Here is a 12,334-nt window from a genome sequence, read left to right on the forward strand (position 1 = left end):
AAAGGGCTTCGGATGAAATATTTCGCCAGCTTCCATTCACATCTTATTTATAGAATGTAAGTACTAAATATTATAACTAAAATTCACATACACAAAAACCACCACCTGATTCTTTAAATATGACAGCAGGATTGCGTTCTAATGATGAAACTCTAGTAGATCTTTTATTTCAAGGAAGAGAAGTCACGACTCTTCTAATAATAATTAATAATTTTTTTCAAATAGTAGTGATTGTAGTATATTGTTCTCTTTTTGTTTTACTTTTTTTACATCTATGTGTGTAGGGTACATGTTTTTCCAATTATGGCGTATTATAACCAACTGCAATTTATTAAATAAACTGTTGTACTATTATCATCGTTATTGTAATAGATTTTGCGATACGTACATGATAAGATTGTATCTTTGATAATTTCAATTTAACTATTTGTTGCATGTTGCGAAGCAAGTCATCACCATAAATACACCGAAAGTAGACAACCACGGATTTTTGAAAGTTTGTGTTTGAACGTTGCATTTCAAATTGACGGTAATCTTACAAGACGAAAATTTTATCAAAAACAAATCTCTCTTATCACTGTTATTACCGATTAATAGAAGAAATTATGTGACGGAAATAAATACAAAAATACGTTCAATAAAAGTAAAAAAAAAAATGTGCAGATACCTTTGGTTTTAACTCATTAGTCATTCCTGAGGAGACACACAAAACGAAAGAATTTATTATTTTTTTCACAATCGCACATCCACAAGAATTTATCACACTTGTGATGTCTATTAAAATATCTATGAAAATCTCTCGTTTTGCCATGAACACTTTGTTTATTAATAAATCAGGGGTGGCTCTCAAATGTGACCGGATTCCAGCAAAATACAGCGACTAGAGGCGCGGTTTCCATGGCAACGGTGTAAATAAGTAAATAAAAAAATCTAAATGAGTCACGATTTAGTCTCCGCTTTTATCGAGACGCCACCGACCATATAAACAACACACAATATCTTTAGATGTTAGTTTTGATACATTTGATACAAATAAAGCGAGATAAAAAAATTAGTTTTGATATTTAAGACACAAAATTTAACAATTTTTTTAAATATTGAAAATTACTATTTTGTTCAGTGAGTTAGTAGATGTTGTAATTTTTGGGGGAGGGAGACGTGCCTTTGTATCCCCTGGCACTAGCCACCCCTGATTAATAAATACATATTAATTAATCATACATAAGACGTATGGGATACATCATACCTCATTATTCAGAAGCGTAAACTGAAACACAATATCGCTTACTATGTTTATTATTGATAATTACTAAGAATATTTCTTAGAAATTAACAAAAAAAACTGAAATGATTAAAATTTAATCAACCATCTTTACAAACTATGGAATCTCAAAAATTTGGATCTCACGAAAATTTGTCCGTATTTTATTTACAAAATCTGTAAAAATGTACTTTTTACTTTCCGAGCGAATTCTAAGAAAGTAATGTAATCGAATTCATGAGGCGACTGGCTACTTTAATATTTTCTCGACGTTTCATGATCGCAAGAGTATGAAAAAATAGGTCTCTGGTTTCCGTCTGTCCGTTTGTCTGCCGTCTATCTGGAGGTTTATTGTATACAGTAATGTTGCGCCGATCTACGTTTAATAATAAAACAATAATTATCGTAATAACAGCCCCTCACACAAAATAAAATTCGGAGCGTTTTGCTCCAATGTAACTTAATTATTCAGGCCCCTCCATTGTCTTAAGGATACAGTCAAACTTCGTTTTCTTTTAACACAAATGCTTGTGGCCCCTGATGTTTAGTATCGAAACGTGTTAATCATCGAGTTTTTGGAAGTATAAACATAAACACTCGAAGTTAGGCATGTTATTATTACTGAAACGACATTTTTCCCGTTGATTATTATCTGCTTTGCATATATTTTATTATAGTCTGCACTTGTGTGAAATTTGTCTCACAGGTGCAGGGGCGGCGGGAGATTTTTAATTTAACGGAATTCATAAAATCACTTCTTTCCTCCAAAAAACATTGGTCTAAGTTAAATTGAATAGATCTTCCCTCGCCTATGAAGTACAGTACCACATATCCAGACCTCCATCGCAGAAGTATGGGTTTAAATAGAGGGCACCTTCGGGAACGATTATTATTCAGCTAGTTGAGTCAAGAGAAGTTGCGCCGGAATTATTTTTGTACATAATCGCGCTGTAATAGTTAGTAGTGTAAATCCGAGTTATTAAGAAATACATTCTTGAGTTTTAATCCACGCGGATTTTATTCACCCGTTCAACGTAACAATATTATAAATCTCTAAGCATGTGGTAGCAAAGAAAACAACATTTGATCGTACATCGAATCAAAGTTGTTTGTATTAAACACAATTTTACAAAACCAAAGAACTCTCTCTCTGTAAAAAAGTCCACAAGTTTATTTTCTTCGTTTTAAATACATTATTAAATTAAAAAAAAATTCAACGTTCACAGACAATTGAGACACTTTGGCACAAAACTTACAATAAAAACCAACTTGACCTTTATTTTGACTGCATTTAAGAGGTTAAATGTTCATAGATCTTTAATAAAAACACAATCGCACCATTATTGGCAATCTTCCCCACGAGAAATTGGCAAACCAAATCAAATGTAACAGACAGAAAAATTATTGCTCTAGAGTTATTTAAACGCAACTTATCTCACCTCTGATGCATAATCAATAAAACAATCATTTACAAATGCTAACTTTTTTTTTTCAAAAATTTTTAGTTTTTACCCTCACTCTTATAAGTAAGGTTCAAAAAATCAGATTTTTGGAAATCATATTTTTACTAGCTTATATTTTGTTTTAAAATTTAATATTTGCCCTACTTACTGCAGTTACACTTAAATTGTGTTCCACACACTAAGTTTTATGGAAGTGAAACAAACACCTCTGAAAAACCTTTTTCTTGATCGGTTTTTTCTTTATAAAACTCCCATGGCCATTATGATGTTCTTCTCCTACAAAGAATATAATTACAGGCTACATGAAAATAGAGCCACATTATCTCCCAGCAACTAATCAACTTTCCTTCATTTTCACGTGTGAAACATAAGTATTTGTTCAACTTGTAATAAAATGACAATAGTATCATTAACAACACTTAAAAAATGCGTACAGAGAAATCAGAAACCAGCATTAGAAACACACCATACTCTTCTTTCTTCAATTAGTAGAGCTTTTCCCGACCTCTTACCCTAAACTGACATTTTTAAAAATTTTCCTTTATTTTAACTTAACCGAATTAACAACACCGTCACTCAAACAGCAAACCACCTCACACTAATAAATTAAAACAAAGAACGAAAACATGTCTTTTAACACTAATTTCAACTTCAGGTTTCTAAGACACATATGAATGTGGTCAATCTGGTCGACTTCTGCCAGACATCTCATTTGAATTTTCATTTTGTATTCAAAGCACATTGAACACCTGCCACAAAGTAGTCTGCTTACAAGACTAATTGCTGCCATTATAAATTATTCCGAAGCACGTTTGCTTCCGGAATTTCTTGTTTTACTGAAAAGAGGTCCGCTTCTTGCATGTAGTACTAACGACAATCACATTAATCAGATGTGAGGAAATCTGCACCTACATTTTTTGCTGTCTCACGAATTAATACTGGAGTTTGAGATTAAATCGAGATACAAAATCAGTAACTTTATACGCTTTATAAATTTGAAGCGATTACCCAAAGTATGAGAACTAGAACCACTTGACTTGGCGAAATATATAAAGCATTTTTTTTAATCAAAATAATTATTTATTTTATGATAAGAATTTATTAATGTGCCTCAGAAAATTTCTCGATGGTGCTGATAACTAATTATTGCGTTGTATATAGGTACTTAGGAGGCAGCGTTATTGACATAATAAGTGAGACAACGAGATAAAACACAATTCTCTGATAAACAAATGGAAAAATCACCATACTATCATTATACTGTTTCTGTTTAAATAGTGAAAGTTAATTTATTGGAGTCATGAATACAGATGATTGTTTTGCATTTTTTACTAAAATTTAAGGTGATAAGCGATAATAAGCAAAAAAAAAAGAAATTAAATATTAAAATTGGAACAGCTCATACTTCTTGATGAACCTAGTCAAATAATAAAAAATAGAAGACGTGGTCCAATAGAATGGCCACCTAGTTCTCCGGATCTGACACCCCTTGATTTTTTTATGGGGACATTTAAAAAGTCGCGTTTACATGAACAGACTCGAGGATTTAGACGACCTGAAAGCACGAATTCGTCATGAAGTCACTCGTATAAGTCCTCAGAGTATTGAAAATTCTGGAAGGCGTGAACCAATAAAATGGCCACCTAGGTCTCCGGATCTGACACCCCTTGATTTTTTTTGAGCACATTTAAAAGGTCGTGTTTACATGAAGAGACCCGATAATTTCGAATTGAATTTTGAAATAACTCGTATAAATCCCCAGAGTAGTGAAAATTCCGTAGGTCTACCATCGTCTGGGTTTGCGTCAGATAGTGAATGAGGAACAGTTTGAACAATTTATTTTGTTTATTAATTTTCTCAATTTTTTGTTACACAACCTCATCAAACTACATTTACATATGTAGAAAAATAAGCTTTATCAAATAATGCAGACATTAAAAAAATTATTGATGAGGTTATTACTTTTACAAATTTAACGTAAAAATTTTTGACATATTTATGTCAAAAGATGAAGAATAAAATAAAGTGCTTGACATGTTTTTGCGATTTTTATGAATTTTGTGCATTACTTTATCATAACCCTGTAATCATTCTCTTGTTGAAAAATGTAATAAAAAATACGTGCCATATTAAATCCTTGTGGGCGACACTACATTTAAAAAAAATACAAAGACATAATAAAAATACAATAAAGTTTAAAAAAAATAATAGTAAATAATATATTAAACAATACGAGAAAAAGGGTAGATAGACACCTATTAACTTTCTTTATGTGTGAAGACATACTAGAGAAATGCGGAACACCGACAACGAAGAATATTATAGTATTTTTGAACAGATTGAACATCATAAAAATCATCGTTTTGTGAAAAAAAAAACATCAAATAATTGTTACTACATTATTTAGTTCTAACTACAAATGTCAAAATTGCGCAGCTAACCAAATTAAAAAAAAATGGTCCAAAGTTATTTCGACAGAAGCTTCATCGCCTCTGCAGCACAACTGCAAAATTAAAATTTTTATATATACATGACGAACAAAAAATCTCGGATAAGCACACATGAAAATAAAGAGGAATTCGTATCAAGATATTTCATAAAATGCACAGCTCCAAAGTGGTAGGGTGTGATAAATTGATTGTGGTTGTCTCTAAAATTAAATCTGTCAAATTTTTTCCACTGGGATTACCTTATATCTCTAGTTTATATAGCACTCATTGAAAATATTGACGAATCAAGAGGTCGTAATCTGGCTTGTACAACAATTCAGAACATCCCCGAAAATTTTGAACGGAATTATTATAAATTTATTTCGTTTATTTTATTTCTGAAAACAAAACTTGGCTAATATTTTATTATTATTATTATTATTTATTTACTAAGGTTAATCAGACAATTTTTTTTCAAAAAATATAGATAATACACGACACAATAAAAAAAATACTCAGTAAGGATTGTATCCGAACCCACAAGGGACAGAGTACAAGTCGGAGAGAATCAATTACAGTCCCATTCGATAACGAAGTATTTGATGCAAAAGTGAGATATCGGCTACATGAACCACATGGAAAATATTGCACAAAAAAAGTTTGTTAAGCAATTGTGATAAAAATCAAGGCGGATTCATAAACTACGAGCACACTATTTCATCAAATTTAGATGACCATAACTACGCAAAATGATCAGATCCGATAGATTCGGGGATCATCAGTCTAATGAAAATCGACACAGAACGACAGACAGACGGAAACGCGAAGCCTTTATTTTTTCATACTCTGGAGGGCAGTTCGTCTGATTGGCGTACAGTCGGTCACGTGGTACTTTAAAGTCTGTGTTAAAAATTTAATCGTAATCAAATATTTATAACGCAATTTTGTAACGACGTCAACAAACCTTTCAGTTTGACAAAAATATCAAATTGGAAAGGTACAGTATAATTTTGTACCACCAATATTCATTATTTTCTCAAAATTTGAGAAAAATAAGGTAAGCGTTTTTGCTTTAGTCAACAGAATAAATCAGTTCATTGATGAATTTTTTGGAGACGACTTGTATAAATTTAAAAAAATAATAATACCTTGATAAACCGCAAAAGTGAACCCATACTATTTTATCCTTTAGAATTTAGTCAGCAAAATTTTGAAATGACGTCATTTATTGTTTGGAGGGGATAAACGCAAAATAATTTATTATCATTAGTCATGTTTACGACAACCTTAAAATATTTGCATGATGACGATGAATAATGCAAATTTTGCCGTTAAATTATTTAAGTTGAATCAAAAAATGTATTGTACAAAAGAGTTAAGATGGCATTAAAAGCTTAAGGAAACGTGATAAACATTTTTTAAAATGGAGAGGAATTTTATTGTTTATGAATACAATAACAATGCAAATTCATTGTAGTGGTTACTTTTGAAATTCCTTTTTAAGAAAGTGTATCACAAAGTGCCGGCCAGTCAAAATGTCTGCACAAACGTTAAATTGCTAATTATTTTGATTTTTTGGTATACTATCGATTATTATTTTTCAAGCACGTGCCAAATATATTTTTTAAGTATTCTAAACCATTTATCTCTATATATTTTTTTACAGTATATCTAAAACTTACTCAATCAGTTAATAACAATTTAACCCAGAAAATTGTAGACTTTTTACAAATAATAATAGTAATAGATAATAGTTTATATTAAATAACATAAACAAGAAAGTTAGAAAACACCTTAAATGAGACATTCTGTATAGTTTTATAACTGTTCGCAATTGTGGTTCTCATTACAAATCATGACTTTCTTTTCTTTTACACCTAATGGTTAATCATGCAATGCTCATGTGACCTGCCACAATAAGTTTTTATGTAAACAACCTTGTAATGTGTTTAAAAATTAAACCGTTTTAGATGGATACAATGCTGCTAACGTATTTAATTTAAAAAACGAGATTAATTCACCAGTATTAAACACACTCTAGAATAAATAAAAATCGCCATTAATTTTCTAGTAACACGGTAGTAGTAAATTTAAAAGACGTGTTTAATCATTAAAATAATAACAATTAACACAAGTGAAACTTAAAAATTCTATTCTTATTAACAATCTACTTAGTTCTGTTTCAATTTTTGGGTCTTTGTCACATGTCAAATGGACTCTTACTTTCGAGAACCTTATCCCAAACCAATTTAACCTTCCGAACCGCAATAAAGTAAATAAAGGCGAATTGTCGACGACCAAATTAGAAATTGCATTGAGTGGATCGTTCGCCTATTCACGAACATCCAACAATACATTTCGCTAATCCATTAGATTCAAGTCGGTGAACTCTCGAAAAATAACCAATATAAACACAAAAGATAAATAGGTGGAAATATCCTGCGACAGTAATAATTTTGGTAAATATTATTAAAGTTAATAAAAATTACATCAGAGATAAATCATCTCCGAACTACACCTTGCTGATTCATGAATTACTTATTTAATTTACCGATTTTTTATCTCGGACAAATTACCAAACTCGTTCGTCTCATCCATCACAGTCACGTAACATGTAACCATTATTTAGGCTAATTTTACGGGCACAAAAGGGGGAGGAGCATAGACGATGCGTCAGTGTAACAATGACACGGCTTCCACTGTTACACTTTATTCACAATTAAATGATTTAATTATAGAACGGACACAAAAAGATCCTCTACCGCAGAAATTTACGTAATCCACTCCAACGCAACAGATCAATGGGTAATTTCCCTGTTTTTTGTTTTTTGTACAAAACCACTGCGCTCAGTTTACATAAATCCACATGGTAATGCCAGATGCTGGCAACAATTCAACAATAAAAATTTCCTGCGAAAATGACGTTGAAAAGGACAAAAGACATGCAACTGCACCACTGCATTGACGTCCTGATTACCTCAATTATTCTATACATACTTATAAAACGCTTGGTGCCAAGGAAGATAACTAAGGACTACAATTGCAGTCTCTGACCGTGGGTCGTGCCTACAAAACCCGAACGTCCATTTCGACTCCAAATCAGTCAGTACGAAAGAGTAGTGCTGGATCACCGAACTAAAAATTTTCACTTGAAATAAGCGTTGAAATTTTACCAATTACTAACTTTTCGAATTTGTAAGGATATGCAAATTTGGGTACTGCTTTAAGCACCTCTTCATCTTTGTATTTGTCGGGGTACTGTTGGATAATCCAGGCTTCCTTATCAGCCGTGGGGGGCACCACTTCGCAAAAACACTCAAAGAAGTGTTTCACGTTCTCGCTGAAACGGGGCGTAGGGTAACATCGTCGGGGGTGGTGTTCGGAGCCACTTACCGTATCCTCGAACCCATAGTGGCGCGATATGGGGGCACTCTTAGTTATCCATGATTTATGAGAGAACACGGAAATTTTTTCAATTTGGTGGCATCTTTGGGAAAATTTAACACATATTGTAGAAATATACACGCACTACACACCACTATAGACACAAAATTACGCGGACACCTACAGACTGACAATCTCTGACATTCACGACTCGGAAGTAAACTGAGCTGCGAATATAAACCGAAATGCTAGACAAAGATGACAGGTTAGCAGAGATGCCAACCTTTGAAATAACAGCTGACAGTTAAAGCTCCCTAATTAAGCGAATAACGAGTGGCGTAGAGGGAACCACAGTGCAACAAGCAAATTTTCACCGGTGTGACATAGGCGCCGACTCAAGGAGTTTCTTGGAGCCCAAGTCTTCCCACCAAAAAACAATAAAAATATTTTTGTGGCACCAACAATGGCAACCACTACTCTAATGGTGCTAAAAAATATAAAAATATAGTTGGGGACATTTCTTTATAATAAAAAACCAAATTAGTGCTCTAACACAGCATGTTTAAAGATTTTGTTATAAAATTGGGATTTTGATCGCAAATTCAGTAGCTGTCATCTTCTTATTGGATTTTAGGCACGCTCAGTAATTCAGAATTGCCAACTCAAAACTTTGCTTCAATCATTAATAGTCACCTGATAATAGGATTCATATCAAAACTTCAACCAAATTCGTTGATTAATTCCAAAAATATATTGTAAATTTTCAGTCGGCAATTTTTTTTAGGCCATGTAGTTATAGAAGTAAAATTATAACATGATGTTTCTTAGTAACTTCTACACTTTCAATATTTCTCTGTTTCTTTTTTAAATAACGTTTCATTTGACCGAAAAAAACAATTGATCCATTATTTAAACAGAACTTTCCGTTGTCCTGAAGTATAATCAAACAAATACAGTTTCGCAGATAAATTTTAATCCGGATCTCTCAACTCCATTTTCCTATTTATAAAATTTAATTTTGAGGAGTAAATGCAGATCGTATGGGTTCTTAAACTACAGGTAATAAGACATGATAGTTTTCCCTAATACACTTTTGTGGTGAAGTCATCAACTTTTTATTTTTTATTTGGATAGGTCAGTGTAATACTAATAACAAGAGTACTGTATTTCCGAAATTTTGGAAGATGATGTCATCAACTTTCGGTAGGGGTAAGCAGATAACTTTAATTAGAGATTCCCCACGCTTCAGAAATCGGTTTTGTAAATTAAATTCTAAAATGTTAAATAATTTTGACTTTTTTTTAAACCTAGATATATAAGGTAAAAAAATTGGTCGAAAGTTGTTTCGACAGAACTTTCCTCGCTCCTGAATGGAATGGTAAATCACAAGTACAGACTCATCATATTTTGTACATTTTTGGTAGGATTTACTCAGCAAAATTTTTAGATGACGTCATCAATTTTTTGGGGATGATACACAGATACATTTTGATTAAAAAGTTACCATGCTTACAATAACGTCTGCAAGATTTCAAAGTATTCAGTTTTGCAATCCTTGATCTAATGAAGAAAATAAATTGACTCATTCATTAATTTTTTTTAATCACTCTGTATAAGAAAATCTACAAAATTACAAGTATAGACTGATGATATTTGCACATTTAAGATAGGATTTATTCAGCAATATTTTGAGGTGACGTCATCAATTTTTTTTTTTTAGGGGGGATGAGCAAATACATTTTGATCAAAAATTTGCCATGCTTGTGATAACTTTAAAACATCTCCAAGATTTCAAAGCATTTGGTTTTGTAGTTTCTGATTTAATCAATAAAATACATTGACGCATTCATTAATTTTTTTGAGTCCCCTGTATATGCAAATCCAAAAAATAGAAATGGAAGGATAAATTACAAGTACAGACTCATCATATTTTGTACATTTTAGATAGAATTTATTCGGCAAACTTTTGAGCTGACGTCATCAATTTTTTGGAGGGAATAAGTAAATATATTGTGATTAAAATTGTATCATGCTTATCATAACTGTAAACTATCTGCAAGATTTCAAAGCATTCGGTTTTGTAGATTCCAATTTTTTTTGTCAAAATATTGTTTCTTAATTTTGATTTTTTCTCCAAAAATCTAGACGTTTCCGGTAAAATCTCAATTCGGAATAATAAACTACATGGGTAAGACTATGTTATTTGATACAATTTAAAACCCAATTACTATGTACAATTTTGAAGTGACGTCATCACATTAGTGGTGGGGTGATTAGACAAATTTTATTTAGCGTTTTACCATCTACATGATATACCTAATATATAAATACGAAATTTGACAACAATCGACCCAGTACTTTCGGAGATTATCTGTCTCATAAAAATCCGGGACGGCAGACAGACGGACAGATAGACGAAACCGGGAGACTTATTTCTTCGTCCTCTAGGGGTCATGATAGGTCGAAAAAATACAAAAGTAGAGAGTCGGCCGACGGACTCGATTACAATACTTCCTTTGCTCGCTCGGGAAATAAAAAGGTGGATACATAAGCTATATGTATAGAAGTATGTTATTCTACAAAATTTAAATGAGATTTACGTTTTCAAATTATTGGTGGGGACGATCTAAAATATAATACACCAAAAATTTCACAACTTTCAGTCCAGTAGTTTTGGCGTTTCTTTGTCGTTAATTTTTGTTTACGACTTTATGTTTGTTTAGCATAATAATCTTGTCTGTTCTCGAAAAATAAATAATGCTGTAACTATATATACAGTTACCGGCAAAAAATTTCAGACGTCAATGTCATTCAGTCGTCAGATAGTGTAAAGCAACCTTTAGATGTTTCTAACCTTAATATTTGACAGTCATTTTTAACTTTTACATTTGACACTTACATGAATGTAGCTGTAGCGTAAGCTGGAATTTTGAAAGTTTGACATTCCAGCTGTCCGAAATAATGACAATAAAGCATAGAGTACATTAACATTTTTGACATGACAGAAAAGTGATGTTTGAAATTTTTTGTCGGAAACTGCATTACACCTTAAAATTTATTCATTACAATGTATTAAGTACCTACCAAATAAAGGGTTTGTTAAAATTTTTAATGTAACGCCAGAGAATATTTAGTTCGATAATTTCAAAATACCCGATACTTTAATACAATTATAAAAATAATCGTATATGTAATACAGCCTGTTATTGAAAGGTACGCACAAAATAAAATCGGCAATTGGTCTCGCAGTATACATAGGTGCTAAAAGTAAAAAAAAGTTCAAGTAAAAGTGTCGTCTCTTATTTTTTTATTATTGTTATCGTTGCTAGGATTTACTAAAATAAATAAATTTTACTTATTTATCCTTCAGTAGCGTCTAAAAACGTTGGACAAGGGTTAATTTTCCCATTATAATTTCGATAACACAAAATAAGTTTTTCAGATTTCTTAGACTTCGCGAAGAACTGTCAATTTTGTTGTACGTACCCTTCAATAACACCCTGTATACAAACAACGTGGCCATAAATAATTCTAGTAGATTGGTTCTGGAATATCTATTGTTAATTAGTTATTATTACCACAGTGAAACACATTTCTTAACATTTCAAAGCCGCTTTGACACCATAGATATTGATAAATTTAATTTCATATAGTGTTTAAATTTTATAAGGAGTTAATGCAAAGTTTAATAAGCAATATGCACTGTTTTATAAACACAAAACAAATAGAGTTTTTGCCATTTCTGTTGAAACACCATCGTAAATTTAGCAACGTTCATATTCAGACAATTTTCTAAT

At 31.8% G+C, this 12,334-nt stretch overlaps 1 protein-coding gene across 3 annotated transcripts in view; it reads right to left on the reverse strand.

Annotated features, from left to right (window-relative positions):
* LOC135128016 (DENN domain-containing protein 1A) overlaps nucleotides 1-8,787 on the reverse strand; it is a 120,528-nt gene extending 111,741 nt beyond the window's left edge. Inside the window, exons 1-3 of one of the 3 annotated variants that reach the window (XM_064054801.1) lie at nucleotides 8,547-8,787; nucleotides 8,338-8,493; nucleotides 8,151-8,288 (exon numbers count right to left, since the gene is read on the reverse strand). In XM_064054801.1, coding sequence (XP_063910871.1) covers nucleotides 8,151-8,288; nucleotides 8,338-8,493; nucleotides 8,547-8,563 — 311 coding nt within the window. In that variant the 5' untranslated portion in view covers nucleotides 8,564-8,787. The remainder of the gene's footprint in view (nucleotides 1-8,150; nucleotides 8,289-8,337; nucleotides 8,494-8,546) is intronic. The other 2 variants (XM_064054799.1, XM_064054802.1) reach the window with 2 other exon arrangements.
* Nucleotides 8,788-12,334: the final 3,547 nt, after the last annotated feature.

Source organism: Zophobas morio, unplaced genomic scaffold (assembly GCF_036711695.1).
Source record: "Zophobas morio isolate AGI-343-1 ecotype UQ-CSIRO unplaced genomic scaffold, CSIRO_AGI_Zmor_V1 ptg000012l, whole genome shotgun sequence".
NCBI classification, from domain to species: domain Eukaryota; kingdom Metazoa; phylum Arthropoda; class Insecta; order Coleoptera; family Tenebrionidae; genus Zophobas; species Zophobas morio.